The sequence below is a fragment of the Gymnodraco acuticeps genome, unplaced genomic scaffold, assembly GCF_902827175.1.
Source record: "Gymnodraco acuticeps unplaced genomic scaffold, fGymAcu1.1, whole genome shotgun sequence".
Taxonomy (NCBI): domain Eukaryota; kingdom Metazoa; phylum Chordata; class Actinopteri; order Perciformes; family Bathydraconidae; genus Gymnodraco; species Gymnodraco acuticeps.
In genome coordinates, this window is record NW_022991797.1 from 1 (window position 1) to 19729 (window position 19729).

At 45.3% G+C, this 19729-nt stretch overlaps 3 protein-coding genes across 3 annotated transcripts; 2 read left to right on the forward strand and 1 right to left on the reverse strand.

Annotated features, from left to right (window-relative positions):
* Window positions 1-1657: 1657 nt before the first annotated feature.
* LOC117535223 (pre-mRNA cleavage complex 2 protein Pcf11-like) lies at window positions 1658-6289 on the forward strand (the record flags this gene model as incomplete). The annotated part of the gene is given in 4 exon segments (XM_034199616.1): window positions 1658-1813; window positions 4828-4920; window positions 5346-5381; window positions 5464-6289. Coding segments are annotated over 4 exon segments (798 nt in total), but the record flags the coding sequence as incomplete, so codon positions are not given.
* On the forward strand, window positions 1821-4819 carry LOC117535222. The gene is made up of 2 exons (XM_034199615.1): window positions 1821-1976; window positions 2021-4819. Exons 1-2 carry the CDS (start codon window positions 1954-1956, stop codon window positions 4680-4682), a joined length of 2685 nt encoding a protein of 894 aa, XP_034055506.1. The 5' UTR covers window positions 1821-1953; the 3' UTR covers window positions 4683-4819.
* A 2969-nt stretch (window positions 6290-9258) lies between the features above and the next one.
* On the reverse strand, window positions 9259-14415 carry ccdc90b (coiled-coil domain containing 90B). The gene is made up of 9 exons (XM_034199617.1): window positions 14215-14415; window positions 13530-13649; window positions 13231-13334; window positions 12178-12279; window positions 12024-12065; window positions 11851-11922; window positions 10845-10898; window positions 10501-10615; window positions 9259-9356 (listed from the first exon to the last, which is right to left on the reverse strand). The coding sequence occupies exons 1-9, from the start codon at window positions 14252-14254 to the stop codon at window positions 9301-9303; spliced, it is 705 nt and encodes a 234-aa protein (XP_034055508.1). The 5' UTR covers window positions 14255-14415; the 3' UTR covers window positions 9259-9300.
* Window positions 14416-19729: the final 5314 nt, after the last annotated feature.

Here is a 19729-nt window from a genome sequence, read left to right on the forward strand (position 1 = left end):
TGATACACACTGCTCTGCTTTCTGCAACGGACCTCTCAGCTGTTCTAACTGAGTGATATCTAGATACACACTGCTGCTGCTTTCTGCACAGGACCTCTCAGCTGTTCTACTGAGTGATATCTATGATACACTGCTCGGCGTTCTGCACGGACCTCTCCGCTGTTCTACTGAGTGATATCTATGATTACACACTGCTCTGCTTTCTGCACGGACCTCTCAGCTGTTCTACTGAGTGATATCTATGATACACCTGTCTGCTCTGCTTTCTGCAACGGACCTCTCAGCTGTTCTACTGAGTGAGTATCTATGATACACATGCTCTGCTTTCTGCACGGACCTCTCAGCTGTTCTAGCTGAGTGATATCTATGATACACACTGCTGGCTGCTTTCTGCACGGACCTCTCAGCTGTTCTACTAACTGAGTGATATCTATGATACACACTGCTCTGCTTTCCTGCAACGGACCTCTCAGCTGTTTCTACTGAGTGATATCTATGATACACACTGCTCTGCTTTCCTGCACGGACCTACTCAGCTGTTCTAACTGAGTGATATCTATGATACACACTGCTCTGCTTTCTGCACGGACCTCTCAGCTGTTCTACTGAGTGATATCTATGATACACACTGCTCTGCTTTCTGCACGGACCTCTCAGCTGTTCTACTGAGTGATATCTATGATACACACTGCTCTGCTTTCTGCACGGACCTCTCAGCTGTTCTACTGAGTGATATCTATGATACACACTGCTCTGCTTTCTGCACGGACCTCTCAGCTGTTCTACTGAGTGATATCTATGATACACACTGCTCTGCTTTCTGCACGGACCGCGACACGATGAGAGCAGTTACTAAAATAATAACCAGGGGATGCATGCAGAGCTGTGATTGGCTGAGATCAGTCCGGCCGTGCATCACGCCTCCACCGTTCCCGGAAATGCATCCGTGGAGGAACCATCAGTGTCTCCTCGGTTAGAGCTCCTCCAGAGAGCCTCCTCTCTCCTCGGTTAGAGCTCCTCCAGAGAGCCTCCTCTCTCCTCGGTTAGAGCTCCTCCAGAGAGCCTCCTCTCTCCTCTCTCCTCGGTTAGAGCTCCTCCAGAGAGCCTCCTCTCTCCTCTCTCCTCGGTTAGAGCTCCTCCAGAGGGCCTCCTCTCTCCTCTCTCCTCTCTCCTCTCTCCTCGGTTAGAGCTCCTCCAGAGAGCCTCCTCGACGCTCGATGCTCAGTCCTCGAAGTGCATTTAGAGAAATGAGATGTCCTTCAACATGGCGCGCTGAAATCCATTTCCGGGTCACTACCGGAGGACCGAGGAGTCGAGGAGGGGCAATTAGAGTATTGAGAAACCTCTCTAGTGTGTATGCTCACCCTAAGGTCACACACACACACACACACACACACACACACACACACACACACACACACACACACACACACACACACACGCTGCTACCATGGACGGAGGGTGATCAAAAATATTAGAACAATTTCGGAAAATCTTTTTTAAAATGTCTGAATTTCTTTATTTTCTAAATATGTATTAAATTCTTTTGGGCGACCTTTTTGAAACATGTGAAAAAGATGTAATTTCAGTTGTATCAGGTAGGATGTCTGAAACATGTTGTAAATACGAAGCACACATTAACGCTGGCCCTCCCCAGGACTGGGTGGAGTTCGAGGAGATCGCGGATCTGGAGGAGCGAGCAAAGAGCACCTTCTTCGAGAAAGTGAACGAGGAGGAGGTGCAGAAGAGTCAAGCCGCCGCCAAGGAGAAGGAGTTCCAGAGCGTGAAGGCCACCAAGGACGCCGTGAGGGAGGTCAGCCATCTTTATCCATTATTAGTCAAAGTCAGGTCCATTGGGGAAAGGTGGGAGGGGGGGAGAGAGAGAGAGAGAGGAGAGAGTTATTACTGTTATAACCCAGACCATAATACTTTAATGGTCAGATCAAGTCTGAAATGCTAGCAGCTCAGAGTCTCAGGTCAGAGCATGCTTTGGGTCCAGAGGATGCTGCTGGAGCCTCAGGTCAGAGCATGCTTTGGGTCCAGAGGATGCTGCTGGAGCCTCAGGTCAGAGCATGCTTTGGATCCAGAGGATGCTGCTGGAGCCTCAGGTCAGAGCATGCTTTGGATCCAGAGGATGCTGCTGGAGCCTCAGGTCAGAGCATGCTTTGGATCCAGAGGATGCTGCTGGAGCCTCAGGTCAGAGCATGCTTTGGATCCAGAGGATGCTGCTGGAGCCTCAGGTCAGAGCATGCTTTGGATCCAGAGGATGCTGCTGTAGCCTCTCAGGACAGAGCATGCTTTGGGTCCAGAGGATGCTGCTGGAGCCTCAGGTCAGAGCATGCTTTGGATCCAGAGGATGCTGCTGGAGCCTCAGGTCAGAGCATGCTTTGGATCCAGAGGATGCTGCTGGAGCCTCAGGTCAGAGCATGCTTTGGATCCAGAGGATGCTGCTGGAGCCTCTCAGGGCAGAGCATACTTTGGGTCCAGAGGATGCTGCTGGAGCCTCTCAGGACAGAGCATACTTTGGGTCCAGAGGATGCTGCTGTAGCCTCTCAGGACAGAGCATGCTTTGGGTCCAGAGGATGCTGCTGGAGCCTCAGGTCAGAGCATGCTTTGGATCCAGAGGATGCTGCTGGAGCCTCAGGTCAGAGCATGCTTTGGATCCAGAGGATGCTGCTGTAGCCTCTCAGGACAGAGCATGCTTTGGGTCCAGAGGATGCTGCTGGAGCCTCAGGTCAGAGCATGCTTTGGGTCCAGAGGATGCTGCTGGAGCCTCTCAGGTCAGAGCATGCTTTGGGTCCAGAGGATGCTGCTGGAGCCTCAGGTCAGAGCATGCTTTGGATCCAGAGGATGCTGCTGGAGCCTCAGGTCAGAGCATGCTTTGGATCCAGAGGATGCTGCTGGAGCCTCAGGTCAGAGCATGCTTTGGATCCAGAGGATGCTGCTGGAGCCTCAGGTCAGAGCATGCTTTGGGTCCAGAGGATGCTGCTGGAGCCTCTCAGGGCAGAGCATGCTTTGGATCCAGAGGATGCTGCTGGAGCCTCAGGTCAGAGCATGCTTTGGGTCCAGAGGATGCTGCTGGAGCCTCTCAGGTCAGAGCATGCTTTGGGTCCAGAGGATGCTGCTGGAGCCTCAGGTCAGAGCATGCTTTGGGTCCAGAGGATGCTGCTGGAGCCTCAGGTCAGAGCATGCTTTGGGTCCAGAGGATGCTGCTGGAGCCTCAGGTCAGAGCATGCTTTGGGTCCAGAGGATGCTGCTGGAGCCTCAGGTCAGAGCATGCTTTGGATCCAGAGGATGCTGCTGGAGCCTCTCAGGTCAGAGCATGCTTTGGATCCAGAGGATGCTGCTGGAGCCTCTCAGGGCAGAGCATGCTTTGGGTCCAGAGGATGCTGCTGGAGCCTCAGGTCAGAGCATGCTTTGGGTCCAGAGGATGCTGCTGGAGCCTCAGGTCAGAGCATGCTTTGGGTCCAGAGGATGCTGCTGGAGCCTCTCAGGTCAGAGCATGCTTTGGGTCCAGAGGATGCTGCTGGAGCCTCTCAGGTCAGAGCATGCTTTGGGTCCAGAGGATGCTGCTGGAGCCTCTCAGGTCAGAGCATGCTTTGGGTCCAGAGGATGCTGCTGGAGCCTCTCAGGTCAGAGCATGCTTTGGATCCAGAGGATGCTGCTGGAGCCTCTCAGGTCAGAGCATGCTTTGGATCCAGAGGATGCTGCTGGAGCCTCAGGTCAGAGCATGCTTTGGGTCCAGAGGATGCTGCTGGAGCCTCAGGTCAGAGCATGCTTTGGATCCAGAGGATGCTGCTGGAGCCTCAGGTCAGAGCATGCTTTGGGTCCAGAGGATGCTGCTGGAGCCTCAGGTCAGAGCATGCTTTGGATCCAGAGGATGCTGCTGGAGCCTCAGGTCAGAGCATGCTTTGGGTCCAGAGGATGCTGCTGGAGCCTCAGGTCAGAGCATGCTTTGGATCCAGAGGATGCTGCTGGAGCCTCAGGTCAGAGCATGCTTTGGGTCCAGAGGATGCTGCTGGAGCCTCAGGTCAGAGCATGCTTTGGATCCAGAGGATGCTGCTGGAGCCTCAGGTCAGAGCATGCTTTGGGTCCAGAGGATGCTGCTGGAGCCTCTCAGGGCAGAGCATGCTTTGGATCCAGAGGATGCTGCTGGAGCCTCTCAGGGCAGAGCATGCTTTGGATCCAGAGGATGCTGCTGGAGCCTCTCAGGGCAGAGCATGCTTTGGATCCAGAGGATGCTGCTGGAGCCTCTCAGGGCAGAGCATGCTTTGGATCCAGAGGATGCTGCTGGAGCCTCTCAGGGCAGAGCATGCTTTGGATCCAGAGGATGCTGCTGGAGCCTCTCAGGGCAGAGCATGCTTTGGGTCCAGAGGATGCTGCTGGAGCCTCTCAGGTCAGAGCATGCTTTGGATCCAGAGGATGCTGCTGGAGCCTCTCAGGGCAGAGCATGCTTTGGATCCAGAGGATGCTGCTGGAGCCTCTCAGGGCAGAGCATGCTTTGGATCCAGAGGATGCTGCTGGAGCCTCTCAGGGCAGAGCATGCTTTGGGTCCAGAGGATGCTGCTGGAGCCTCTCAGGGCAGAGCATGCTTTGGGTCCAGAGGATGCTGCTGGAGCCTCAGGTCAGAGCATGCTTTGGGTCCAGAGGATGCTGCTGGAGCCTCTCAGGGCAGAGCATGACTTTCTAACGGGTGGAGCAGGTTAGATTTGAAAGCTGTTCACAAACACTGTCAGTACTGTAGAACAGACACAATGAGAGATGTAAAGAACAGCATGTATCATCTGCTTCATCACCACTGACCCCTCCCCCCCCCCCTCCCCCCAGCTGTGTGAGATCTGCCAGGAGCCGTTTGAGACGTACTGGGTGGAGGAGGAGGAGGACTGGTTCCTGAAGGACGCCGTCAGGGTCGACGACAAGGTCAGAGCAACACCTCAGACACACAATACAATCTCCCAAATATTGAGGATGCCGCTATCAGAATCATTTTGGTTAATGTAAGGACTATTTCCAAATGAGGTCACTGAAAACATTTATTACAATCTGTATTATTTTAGTTCAACATTAATATTTTCATTCTTTTTTTCTCGGCTAAGTTTTTGTAAAATATTAGCATTTGTTTTTTTGTCTTCTTGTGGAACCTACTGCTGCAGGTCTCCCTTGAAAAGAGATCATTGATCTCAATGGGATTTCACCTGATGAATAAAGGTTTTGAATTGAATTGACCTAATTATGGTCAAATGGAGAGATTTTATCTGAGAAATATTGGTCAAATGTTCTGATATTCCCATGAAAACATGAAATATAATGATAATTGTAACCCTTTGTTCCAACTCTCTCCACAGAACTTCCACCCCGCCTGTTTTGAAGATTATAAAAACGTAAGTAACAGAGAAATAGATAAATAAACAACATAATAAGTAACCCTGGATGCTGATAGGCCGTGACCTCTTGTCTCCTCAGACGTCGTCGTACGTGGACGTGACGCCGTCGCCCAGCAAGCTGCTGACGGAGCACCCGCTGACCGCCTTCATTAAGACAGAAGAAGACGAAGAAGAGCAAGGGGGCAGGACTTCCTGTGCGTTCGCCAAAGTGAAACAGGAAGTGGCCGAGCCCATGGCGTGTTCACTTCCTGTGGTGAAGAGCGAGGAGGCGGAGGTTTTAACGGCGGCGTGTCCGAGTGAGGAGGGTCCGAGCGAGGAGGGCCGAAACGAGGCCGTTCTGAGCGAGGGCCGAAACGAGGCCGTTCTGAGCGAGGGCCGAAAAGAGGCCGTTCTGAGCGAGGACGCGGGCCGAAACGAGGACGTTCTGAGCGAGGACGCGGGCCGAAACGAGGACGTTCTGAGCGAGGACGTTCTGAGCGAGGACGCGGGCCGAAACGAGGACGTTCTGAGCGAGGACGCGGGCCGAAACGAGGACGTTCTGAGCGAGGACGCGGGCCGGAGCGAGGACGCGGGCCGGAGCAAGGCCGAGTGACGCTGCTTTTCTGATTTTAAGGAAAAGTGCTTTTACATAAACTTGAATACGTTTTGGTATTTTGGATCCTCCCGTTGTTTCTGTGAACTCAAGAAGTCTGTTTGTGGCTCAGATGTACATGATTTAATTTATAAATTAAAGTATTTTTTGGTACCTCTGGTGTGACAGTGATTGTGATTTACCGTTGATTTAACGTCGGGGAACTTCCTGTCAGGTAAGCATCGCCGAGGAGCCACTTCCTGTTTCCTTTTCCTTCAATCAAGAGTGTATGACGCCAAGGTTTTCAAAATAAAGGTTGAGTTCATTTACAGTTTCTCTGCTCTCGAGTCTTTTATTTCAACTAAACACAGTTTCCTGAATTCAAACTGAAGGTGTTTAACGCAGGAAAATATCTCAACAATAGTTTTAAAGATCCCAAAAATACTGTTAGAATACAAATAAGAAAGATTCTCAAAGATTCCAGGACGTCCACGAGGAAACGTTTAAAATACCTGAAAAAAGATTCAAATATAAAATCTGTAAAATATTCGTAAACCTCGTTACGACCTTACGACCCTGCGTCATGTCATTTGTGTGCGGATGTTTGTGTCTGTGGGTGTTTCTCAATGTCGAGGACGCTTCCTTGGTAGGACATGTCTTCCGAGTCAGGTCCATCAAAGGCAAGAATCCTTCCTTTCATTCGGCGAACGAAGAATGGAACAGGCTAGCAGGTGTGCGTCAGATGCAGTGGCGGCTCTAGGGTATGGCTGGGGTAGGCTACAGCCATACCAAGATACAACACGGGGTGTTTCTCAATGTCGAGGACGTGTCCTTGGTAGGACACGTCTTCCGAGTCACTTGCTTCAGAAGCGTGGCAAGAATCCTTCGTAGCCTCGGAAAACGAAGAATGGTGGAACAGGTGTGCAGGTGTACGTCATATGCGAGGCCCCGCCTTAAATGGAGCGCGATTTCCGCAAAAGATTTGGGAATCGGTCCGTGCTCAAAGCATTGTGGGTATTTTAAGACCGCGGAGGATACACATGTGCAGCCTCAACATTTCTCGCTACGAAGGACCCCGGCTTCGGTAGAATTCCAAGCATCCTGGACATTGGAACAGTCCTTCGGCGGGACTCGATGACGTAGCATACTTGAAATAGTGGCTCTGGAGCATCCTTCCTCCGGTGTGAAAGCGCCTATTGTAAATAATAACAAATTGGAAGGAAAAAGAGAATTTTTTTTATTTTTTTTACAGATTTCAGTTTTCTCACACAGAACGATTTTAGAAGCAATAGGCGATAGTACTTTTCCCACTTTAGTTCCGATTGAGTTCCGAAATGTCGCGTTCACGCCAAAAAAATCCGGAACTAAAATGAGTTAATCGGAACCTTGTTTACCCTCTTTTGCGTCCCTGCTAGAGAGCAGGTACTTTCCTGGGAGAAAAGGGTTCCTATTGGCGCGTTCACACCGGAGTACTTTTCCCGTTTAGTTCCGTTAGTACCCCCGATGTCGCGTTCACACCAAAAAGAGTACTTAGTGCCGGGAACTTTTACCCCCATGTGTAGTGCCTGCTAGAGAGGTGGTACTCTCCTGGGGGGGGGGGGGAAGTGCCCCAGTTCTGATTGGCTGGGCGAATTGCAAACCACACCCCGTAAAACTCTGAAATGTTTTGTAGAGCCGGATGTATTATCCTCGCATTAGCATTATTAGCATTAGCCCAGCGCACAAACGCAGAGAGACTAACTTATGGCAACACAAAAGAAAACATGGGAGCGGTGGAGATGAGGAGGTGTCGGCGTTCTGGCGATTTACTCGGAAGCCTTCAGTTGAAGCTGCTGGGAGTCCCAGCAGCTTCAACTGAAGCCTTCCCCAACTCCGGGGACTTCCGGAATTACGTCAGCGGCTTCATTTGCGTAATCTTCCCTCAGGGAACTTATTCCGGTGTGAATGCGATCTGTACTTAGTCCCATGGGGGCAGCACTAGTGCCGTCACTAAGTACGGCAAAATACTTGGTGTGAAAGCGGCTAGTGTATTTCTATTGGTAGTATGTTTCGTGTCTGCACCAAATAATAACAAATTAGAAGGAAAAAAAATGACAACAAATACAGATGTCTGTGTGTGTGTCTGTGTGTTATCCCTTTCACACCAACGCGGTTCCAGGGCCGGTTCGGAGCTTGAAAAGCACCGTTTTTCCTGTTCACACCGCAGCTGAGCCACCTCCAAGCTCCGGAATCCGGTTCGTTTCAAGCACCAAAAAGTTGTCGGTCTGGAAAGCAAGCACCGCATACGTCACGCTTACGTCGGGGGCATCAGTTGTAATGTTATACCAAAGTAACTAATGCTGCAAAGCTGGGTATGTTGAGCTTGGCGCATGCAGAGGCTAACAACAGCTAGCTCTAACGCCATCGAATAGGACGTATATTTACCTTCTTTCTCCTAGGGAATCGTCGTCGTTGATGATGATTATAAATAACTTTTGAATGTAGCATGTAACGATGTGAGGGGTTTCCGCGCGGTTTGGCTTTATGAAGCGGGCACGCAAACGGTTACGTCAGGACGCAGCACCAGTCGGGCTCTGAGCGGTGTGAACAGCGCGGGAGCTGAACCGGTTCTGAACCTGAAAAGCTCTTGCACGGAGCTAGAACGGGAAAAGCCTTGGTGTGAAAGGTGTGTGTGTGTGTGTGTGTGTGAACAAACATCACTCTTTAATTTGAATAGAAACGTTTATTAGTGCTTAATAAACATCACAGAAACATATTACAATAAATCATAAATAATATTTTCAGTAAACAGATCTTCAATTTGGAAGAAAACATAATTTTACATTAAAAACAAAAACGAATCAAATAATACAGTTGACTTAATATTTTGTTCTTATGTTGCATAAATGCATGAAATATAAAAGTATCTGTTCTTTTTCTCACGTGGCTTCAAATCATCTTTAAAGGTGGGGCAGGTCATTTTGGAGAAAGCAGCTCGAGTGGCTAGAATTTGAAAATACGCAGCCGGAAACAATCTGCCACTTCCTCACAGAGCCCCTCCCCCAACACACAGGAACGCGCACATGACCAATGAGGGCAGAGATCAGTGTGTGCCCCGAGGGAAGGCTGACAGGCAGGTAGGCCATCCAGTTACTTTAGCCGGCTCAGATGATTGGTCGAGCTTTCTACAGCACCACGGCTTCAAAGCACTTCAGATATTCACTGCTATCGGGACGTTAAGAGCATTCCATGGAATATAATAAGTGCTTCTGAAGGAACTGCCTACCCCACCTTTAATTTGAATAATATTTCTGTACTTATTTAATATTTAGTTTTTTATTGAATAATTTAGCTTCTTCTTCTTCTTCACCTCCACAGCCGGTAGACTCCCAGAGCGATGGCCAGGCAGGAGAACACGGTCGCTGCAGGGAACACATCGACGTTCATCATTATCATAACTTTATTATATCATTTAACATTTTGTTGGAAATATTCCAGATGAGGAAACTGAGTCCTGACGGCAGACATTAGGAAACGTAAACATGGTCCTTTCACGTGAATACAGAATTTCACTAAAGATATTTTCACAATATCTCAAAATAAAAACTCATAGTATTTGTAAAATAATAATGTTTTAATATTAGGAGAATAAAGTCACAGTTATACGAGAGAGAAAAGCCTCGTATTACGTGAAGCAAAAATAAGTATAAAGTCGTATTTAAATTGCAAATATCCGAGGGAACGTCATCATGTATTTCATTTCCCTATAAAAGGTGATTTTTCTTTTCTATGTAAATTATGATTTTAATCTCATAATATTCTGAATTAATTCCTCGTCAAATATATATGAAATACTACAGTATCTGAGTACCTGCTTCATGCTGTATACACAGTATATCTGAAGTACACAGTAGAGTACACGGTAGAGTACACAGTAGAAGTACACGGTAGAGTACACAGTGTACCTGAAGTACACGGTAGAGTACACAGTAGAGTACACAGTAGAAGTACACGGTAGAGTACACAGTGTACCTGAAGTACACGGTAGAGTACACAGTAGAGTACACAGTAGAAGTACACAGTAGAGTACACAGTGTACCTGAAGTACACGGTAGAGTACACAGTAGAGTACACAGTGTACCTGAAGTACACGGTAGAGTACACAGTAGAGTACACAGTAGAAGTACACGGTAGAGTACACAGTGTACCTGAAGTACACGGTAGAGTACACAGTAGAGTACACAGTAGAAGTACACGGTAGAGTACACAGTGTACCTGAAGTACACGGTAGAGTACACAGTAGAGTACACGGTAGAGTACACGGTAGAGTACACAGTGTACCTGAAGTACACGGTAGAGTACACAGTAGAGTACACAGTAGAAGTACACAGTAGAGTACACAGTAGAGTACACAGTGTACCTGAAGTACACGGTAGAGTACACAGTAGAGTACACAGTAGAGTACACAGTAGAAGTACACGGTAGAGTACACAGTGTACCTGAAGTACACGGTAGAGTACACAGTAGAGTACACAGTAGAAGTACACGGTAGAGTACACAGTGTACCTGCGAGGTAGCGGACGGTCTCCAGCTTCAGAGACTCCAGCAGAGTCTTCAGCGACGCCACCTGCAGGTCGATCTTTCTGTTGATCTCCATGTTGTCGTGCTCCAGATCCGCTTTCTGACAAACGGAGAGAGCATCCTCAAGAGGAGAGGAGGAGAGGAGGAGAGGAGGAGAGGAAACATGAGAACATCACAGGAATCACAAAAGAATAAATGACCACGTGTTAAGAAGTGCTAAAAACACAGGTAACAGGAATGTCTTTAAAAGACGTTTAAAAGAGTCAGCAATATGTATGATGATGATGATGATATGATCTTCATCAGTATGAATATATAAGGGTGTCGACCTTGTGGTGGAAGTCGCTGCTCGCCTCCAGAAGCTTCTTCTCCTGATCGCTGAACTGGAAACACACATCTTTTATTCACTTATTATGAAGCCGCTTCAGAAACACTTTAGTTCAAAGATATTACAAACACCCATACATAACAAGACAGAAGTCAATCAATGTTTATTTATATAGAAGTATATAGAAGGACGTTATTGATCTCACTTTGGGAAATGATTGCGTTGCAGCAGCAGAAAAAGACATGGCACATTAGAGAAATTAAAAAAGTAGAAAAAATACATGTGGAAATACAAATGTACGGTAACAACATATAAAGCAGGATATTATATACAAGTATGTGAGGAGTGGAATATTAAATATGATATTCTCTGAGATTTGAAAAGGTTATTTCAGGAGAAAAAATGATTATTGTCTGCAATTAGAAAATCATCAATAAGTAGATATTCTGCCAATTTAGACTGAAATTTACGAGAAAAAAACGTTGATATTAACTTTAAATATTCTAAGTTGTTCACGGAGGAAATTGTTAAAATACCGTATAAAAATTATTAAATGTCCAAAAATTGCTTTGCAGAATTTCCCCCAAAATACAAATAAAATATTGAAAAAAGTGAAATAAATTTTTGGGAAAATCTCAAGGAAGATATCGTGAAATTTCATAAAGAGTTCAAATCAAATCAATTCTGAAAAACATTTGTAAACCTCAGCAAATAATGATTTTGATCTATAATTGGAAATCTGATCAATATAAATGTTGTAAAAACTTTTACATATATTTTTTATAATTTTTTTATGTTTTATGTTATATTTGAAATTTGAAATAATATAAATATTTTCTAAATATTTTTACGAGTATTTTATGAGTATTTTTAGAGTATTTTTAAAGTATTTTATAAATATTTTATGAGTATTTTATGAGTATTTTATCAATATGTTATGAGTATTTTATAAATATTTTACGAGTGTTTTATGAGTATTAGTGAATATTGTGTAGTATTAGTCCCACCACGTCGGCCATGCGGCTGCTCTCCAGGTTGATGTCCAGTTTCGTCTCCGCTCGGACTTTCCGACTCTCCTCCTGAAACGTCTCAGAGGATTAGATTCATAGTGAAATATAATATCATTAAAAGATGTATTTATATATCAGACAGTGAGCTATTAAATACTATCAAGTCTGACCTTCAGTCGGTGTTGGATCTGCTCCAACTCGCGCTTCATTTTCTACAAGAAAAGCAAAAAGTCTGAAATAAAACATTCTGAGGAAATATTTAAAAATGTTTAAATTTATTATAAAATTAACTTTTTAACTTCAGGCGAAAAAATGAATATTTACGGAGTTTTCTGATCGCAGGTTGGCGAAGTCGCTTTTCTCCAAAATCACCATGTCCTTCCTGATGGAGTCGAGGTGAGAAAACATCTGCTGCAGGGCGATCTCCTGGGACACAATGCTGGGGATGCTGTTATACTGTCAGTACTCTAATACTAGCTGCAGGGCGATCTCCTGGGACACAATGCTGGGGATGCTGTTATACTGTCAGTACTCTAATACTAGCTGCAGGGCGATCTCCTGGGACACAATGCTGGGGATGCTGTTATACTGTCAGTACTCTAATACTGGTTGCAGGGCGATCTCCTGGGACACAATGCTGGGGATGCTGTTATACTGTCAGTACTCTAATACTAGCTGCAGGGCGATCTCCTGGGACACAATGCTGGGGATGCTGTTATACTGTCAGTACTCTAATACTGGCTGCAGGGCGATCTCCTGGGACACAATGCTGGGGATGCTGTTATACTGTCAGTACTCTAATACTAGCTGCAGGGCGATCTCCTGGGACACAATGCTGGGGATGCTGTTATACTGTCAGTACTCTAATACTAGCTGCAGGGCGATCTCCTGGGACACAATGCTGGGGATGCTGTTATACTGTCAGTACTCTAATACTAGCTGCAGGGCGATCTCCTGGGACACAATGCTGGGGATGCTGTTATACTGTCAGTACTCTAATACTAGCTGCAGGGCGATCTCCTGGGACACAATGCTGGGGATGCTGTTATACTGTCAGTACTCTAATACTGGTTGCAGGGCGATCTCCTGGGACACAATGCTGGGGATGCTGTTATACTGTCAGTACTCTAATACTGGCTGCAGGGCGATCTCCTGGGACACAATGCTGGGGATGCTGTTATACTGTCAGTACTCTAATACTGGTAATCCTACTAATACTCCTAATAATGTGATTATTTGAGTACTGTTACTGGTGGGATTTGGTCACCATGTAACAGTATCTGAGTACTCTGTGTACTCCCAGCAGTACTCACCTGGTGGGATTTGGTCACCATGTAACAGTATCTGAGTACTCTGTGTACTCCCAGCAGTACTCACCTGGTGGGATTTGGTCACCATGTCTCTGTAAACGATGTCCATGTTTGCGGCCGTCAGAGAGACGAGAGCCGAGACGACGAGCTCCGCCTGCCGCTTCTCAAAGCCTGAGAGTACAAATACACACATTACATATACTTTAATATACAGATTTACTTCAAACATCACTTCTTCATTATTAATACATTGATCATATTTAAATATCTATATCAATATATGATAAGTAAAAAATACTATTTTATACATCAATAAATGAAATACATATATATATATTATATATATATGTATCAGGTGTTCCTCACCGTTCTCCTGCAGCTCTCTGCAGACGCTCTGAGAGTCGAAGGTCAACTTCCTGTGATCGAGAGGAAGTAGTTCCACCTTCCTGAGGTCAAAGGTCATTGAGGGGACACACACATGGAGGCCTGACACACACGCACACACACATGCAGATGCACACACACACCACACACACACACACACACACACACACACACACACACACACACACACACACACACAATATTCTCGTTAGTATTACGACAGAATTGCAGTTTTTACAGAGTTCATTAATCATCATTACAGTAACACTAAAACTCAACTACAGTATATATGTATACAGTGTGTATTAGTGCTTTAACTTTAATACAGTGTGTATATTAGTAGGCTACTTTAACTGTAATGTGTATTAGTGTGTATTAGTACTTCAGCTGTAACAGAGTGTGTATTAGTACTTGTAGTGTAACAGAGTGTGTGCACAGTGTGTGTATTATTACTTGTAGTGTAACAGAGTGTGTGTAGAGTGTGTATTAGTACTTTAACTTTAATACAGTGTGTATATTAGTAGGCTACTTTAACTGTAATGTGTATTAGTGTGTATTAGTACTTGCAGTGTAACAGAGTGTGTGCACAGTGTGTGGATTATTACTTGTACTGTAACAGAGTGTGTGTACAGTGTGTATTAGAGTGTGTATTAGTACTTGTACTCACCGCGCATTCGGACCCTGTTCAGCAGCTGCATCGCGTTCATCCTGTTTAACTGTTTAAATGCAGTTTAAATATATATATATATATATATATATATATGTATATGTGTATATTATTATATTTATATTATATGTACTGAAACTCCTGAGGTCCAAATGTTCCTGACGTTAAATAAGAATCTCAGACCGGAAAACAACAGGGAGTTCCGGCATGGTGCGTTCAGGGACTGTGGGAATCCTCACTACTGCTAAGATCGCTCGTGTTAATACGGCTTAAAAATAATAATGATAATTGAGGTAATAAGGAACTTTAAGAATCTTCAATAATGACATAAAATGATAGGAAATATACACTTCTGCTGGTTTGAAATGAACGTGTAATGTTCTAACTCCTAATAAGATAACATGTACTTCATTGATCCCAATTTGGGACATTGTAGTTGCAGCAGTATAAAACAAACCAAGGCTGTACATTTAAAAACACATTTATTTATTTCAGGGGACTTTTATTTCATAATAATAATAAAAGTCCCCTGAAATAAATAAATGTGTATTTACATTTTTATATATTGCCTCGTTTATTTGTTTCAGAATTTATTTCATAGGCATATTTTTTTAATATATTTATTTTAGGGCTGTCAGTCGATTAAAATAGTTAATCGCGATTAATCGCAAATTAATCGCACATTTTTTATCTGTTCTAAATGTACCTTAGAGGAATATTTTTTAAGTTTTTAATACTCTTATCAACATATGAGTGGACAAATATGCTTTATGCTAATGTTTATTAACATTTGAACAATGACAAATATTCTCATGAATATTAAACACAACAACCTGTGTGTGTGTGTGTGTGTGTGTGTGTGTGTGTGTGTGTGTGTGTGTGTGTGTGTGTGTGTGTGTGTGTGTGTGTGTGTGTGTGTGTGTGTGTGTGTGTGTGTGTGTGTGTGTGTGTGTGTGTGTGTGTGTGTGTGTGTGTGTGTGTGTGTGTGTGATGGATCGTTGGAGCTATGTGCAACTCAAGGCATATGCTCGAACGGGAGCTACCTGGACGCTGCAATCATGTTACGCACTATCCGTGCTGAGTGTGCTGACTTCTCGTACAATGTCCCACTGTCTGGCTTCCTGCCTAAAGTCAAGTGCTCGGCGCAGTTGTGGCGAAATGTCGCTCCTCTGTTTTCATTTAAACAGCTCCTTATATCAGTTAGCGCAGCTAGCTAGCACCAGATGCTAACAACAACAATGCACCGAAGGTCTCTCTCTCTCTCGCTCGGGCCACACATACACACACCCTCCCGGTCCTCCAGATGGCCAGTCGGTGCCTGCCGGTGAGCGTGGAAGTGTGGTCTGCCACAAGCGGGCGGCAGGAGCGGGGCTGTCAGCATCAGCTTGTAGATGGTATTTTAAACTCGATGTACTCTGAAACTACGGGGCTTCCGAGGACAAAAAATACACATGCGTTAATCGCGTTAAAAAAATTGTGCTTGTTATTAACGCGTTAACTTGACAGCCGTAATTTATTTATGTATTTATTTATGTAATTATGTATGTATTTATGTAATTATGTATGTATGTATTTAATGTAGCCTTAAAGGGCCTCAGGTGGCGTCTTGGTACAGATACCTCTGATACAGAATGCAGCTAAATCAGACATGGACTTGAATCACTCTTCTTTTGGGTAACTATTAATACAAATATTGATTGGATAAATTATATTTATTATAATCAGCAACGTTTCGTTAATTACTCTCATGATGCTATTAAAGCAGTGGGGTCAAGCTTGTCTCTTTGTTTCTTTGTATAAAGGCCAGAGCACATCGATCAACATTGCTGTAAACGTGCCAGTGTTAGCCAGCAGGCTCATTTTCAACTGCTGTCTTTTTGGCATGATGTTAAAATAACCACAACCAAGGCCGCTCCTCCCTACAGGCCAATCACGCAGGTTGCAGGGGGCCCCGCCCAGAGGGCCTCAGCTGCTGTGCACAGTTCTCCGCTCAGTTCTCCGCACACCCCCCGCGAGAGTGAGAGGTGACAAGGGGGGCACGTCTGTAACCCGACACCGTTGCAATGAATCGACATCTGACCAATCACGGCTCTGATACGGCCACTAGTGCAGGTGAAGAGATGTTGGTGAAAAGACAGTTTCAGTCCGGTACAAGCAAGAGGGAAAAAAACCATGAAGAAACTAGAGCATCACTCGAAGGTGGGTTATTGTATGAGTCAAATGTACAACTTACGAATGTTGTATAAGTCAAATTGCCAATTGCCATTAAAACATCAGCTGCAATTCAGGACATGAAGAAGGCAGTCTCTGCAGAGCATACAGGCTAATGGAGATGCAGTTATTTACAGCATTCTTTATTTAACATTCATTCAAGTATGTGATGCCTTTGATCTGCTGATGTACAGGAGGAAGAGAGATACACTGTCTGTCTAGTTGGCTTACATAACACATGGTGACGCTCAGCCTCTCCCCTTAACCAGTGCTTGAATTGGAATGAAAAAGGTGCCAGTACTCTAAAATCAGCAACTTTTTCAAGTCAATTTTATATATACAGCCCACAAACAAGAATTTGGCTACTATAATGCTGGTGGGTTTGTCTCTTTACTACTGTATATTTTAGAAAGGTTCACTGTACTTAAAATTTTTTATGATAGTCAGCGGATATGGCTAAAGCTCAGTAAGGTCAATATTAACTGAAAATATAGCAATCAAAGTCTAGATCTTCTGCTGAAGACACATGAAGCAGAGACCTTTCAGGTGAGAGCCCCTCTGGTGGTGTTCAACATTAATGACAAGGAAACAAAGCTCTGGTCAGAAGCATTTTTTATAAAAAGCTTTAACAAAATTAAGTATTTCTGTACATTTTGAATGCAATCTAACTTTCCAACTCAGAAAACGAAAAAACGAAAAAGTGCCAAAAGTCTTCTCACATGGCTGAGCTGCTTTGCAATATACTTCACCACTGAAGAATACAAATATGTATAAAGTAAACTATGATGCAATCTAACTTTCCAACTCAGAAAAATGATAAAGAGCATGAACAAAGAACATGTAAAAACAAATGCAAAATGTGCACAATCTAAAATGAGAAACTGTAACTGCAAGTAACAAAGTCTGAGCCATGGTAAAGAGTTACATTGAACACCAAGCTGATCAGATAACTCCCTGGTTGGTCTGAAGTCCTTCTATCTCCAGGATCTGTACAAATCGGCACATTATGCCAAAAGTCTTCTCACTGGGTGAGCTGCTTTGCAATATACTTCACATTGTTAGAAAAGGCTCCAGAAGGCCTTGGGGACATCAGTATCAGGGGCTGGAGCTGGACAGGCTCTTTCATCAGCACTTCTCCTTCCCTTTGCCAGCCAGGACCTCACATACTGTTCCGGATTGAACTGTCCTAGTGATGGTCCATTACATTTAATGAAAACCAGGCTGGACAGTCGGCTGACAGAGAGAGCATTCCTTTTTGCAGTAAGGATATCGTTCATGCAGCTGAATGCCCGCTCACACTCACTAGTGGAGACAGCGATGGTTCGGACTGCTTTCAGTAGAGGCTCCATGGCAGCAGGTGTACGGGATGCCCTGGTTTCCTTGTATTCGCGAAAGCCCTGAACAGTCTCTCTTCTGTCCACTTTCAGCACTTCGCACAAACGTAGCACCTCGACGTCCCCATACTGTACGTCTAACTCCTCTTCAGGCCAACTTCCAGGATGGATAACTTTCATGTCCTGGATTAGCTGATTGTCCCGGGCCTCCCGGCCATGTAATGGGATTTCTCTTGTGCTGACATGAGAGGAGGTTGTGGAAGTCATTCTGTGTCTCAGATTCTCTACCATACTGCGGAAAAACTGACCTGCATGAATCTGTACAAGCCTGCCATTCTCACGCAGGGCAACACCCTTGAAGGACTTCTCAGCTAGAGCTGTATGAACTGTAGTCATGTGTGGGCCAGGCATGGTGACCATGGATTCAAAAACTCGTATTTCTCGAGTTAAGAGCCTATCTGCTGTAGGCAGTGTCATCTCTCTTTTTTGGAGTTGCCGAGAGAGGTCGCTGAGCTCTGTGAGCGCATCGTACATCAGTCCCAGATTGCTGACAAACGTTGCAGATGTGAGCACATCATCCAGGCCCTTGTACTTTGCTCTGTCTCTGGAATCCCTGCTCGTGTCATTTGCAGCATTTGTGAAGTGATCATGAAGCACTCGGTAGTTTTCCCAGACTGCTCTGACGCTCCTTTCACTTGAAGTCACCCAGCGGATGGACAAAACACGCCCTATCACCAGGAGACGCTGTCCGACTGCTTGCGCACACTGCGCTAACTGCCTCTGATTTTTGGGGGAGGCATGGAACAAGGAATAGAGTTTGTCAAAAAAGATCTGGAAATGATTGAGCCCTGAGACCTCCTTGACCACATCCCCAACTGCCAGCTCTAGACGATGATTGGAGCAGTGCCACACAAACAGGCTTGGGAATTTACTACACAACTGGTAGCAACGCCTGTTCTCTTCCCTAGCATGACTGAAGCCCCATCACATGCAAAAGAAACGAAACACTGACCTAAAAAGTCCTCGTTAAAATCTCTTCCAAGACACTCCATTAACGCCTTTGTGATGTCATCAGCCGTTGTTCCATCCAACTCGATCAGCTCCCAAAAAAACGTTTCGGGCTCAGCATCAGCTAATGCTGAGCGTAGACACACAACAAGCACCGTTTTACCACTAATAGTGGTAGATTCATCGACCAAAACACAGAGTTTTCTTTGGTTTTCTGTAATGTCTTTTGCCATTTATTTCTTCAGCTCATGAGCTATGTGGTCGATGATTTCGCCACAGATTTTATTGGAGTGCAAAACCCTGCCCACGTTCAGCCCATTCAGTTTCTGTACATTCAAATCAATTGGCATGTCTGTGAATGGCCGGCTATGTTTGCCAATTTTATATGCCGTTCGAAAAACTCTGATAGTGGTGTCTAATTCAGATTTATGCATAGACTGCACTTGATGTTGAATAGTTTCACGTGAAGCAGCTGTAAGGATGTCAGCAGCTTTTACATGGGCTTGTGATTCTTTATGTTCTTTGATTTTTTTTCTCAGGCTAGCTTGTTGTTTGCCCTTGTCAACACCGAAATGAGACACTGCACACTCACCCCATTCAGTTGACAGTTTCAGTCCTTGTCCAGTGTGTATTCCCAAAGATTTGACATCTCTGCATATCCGACATCCTAGCTTCTTATCTTTAAGAAGGAGCCATGCATTGGTCTTGCAAAAATATTGCACCTGGTCCGTTGTCCAGCAGTCAGGTGCATCGCTTTGCCCGGTGTTGGTGGTGGCAGTTGCGCCAGCAGCAGCTAACGTTAGAGGCTCTGGAGGAGGCGGTGGAGCTAGTGCTAATGCTAATGCACTAGAACTTGGAGCAGGAGGATCAACCAAAGAAAGCTCCCCATCAGACACAATTTCCAACACAGGCACAGCATTCTCTGTATTTGAAGTTTCTTCCGGCGACAACCGCTGTCTTTT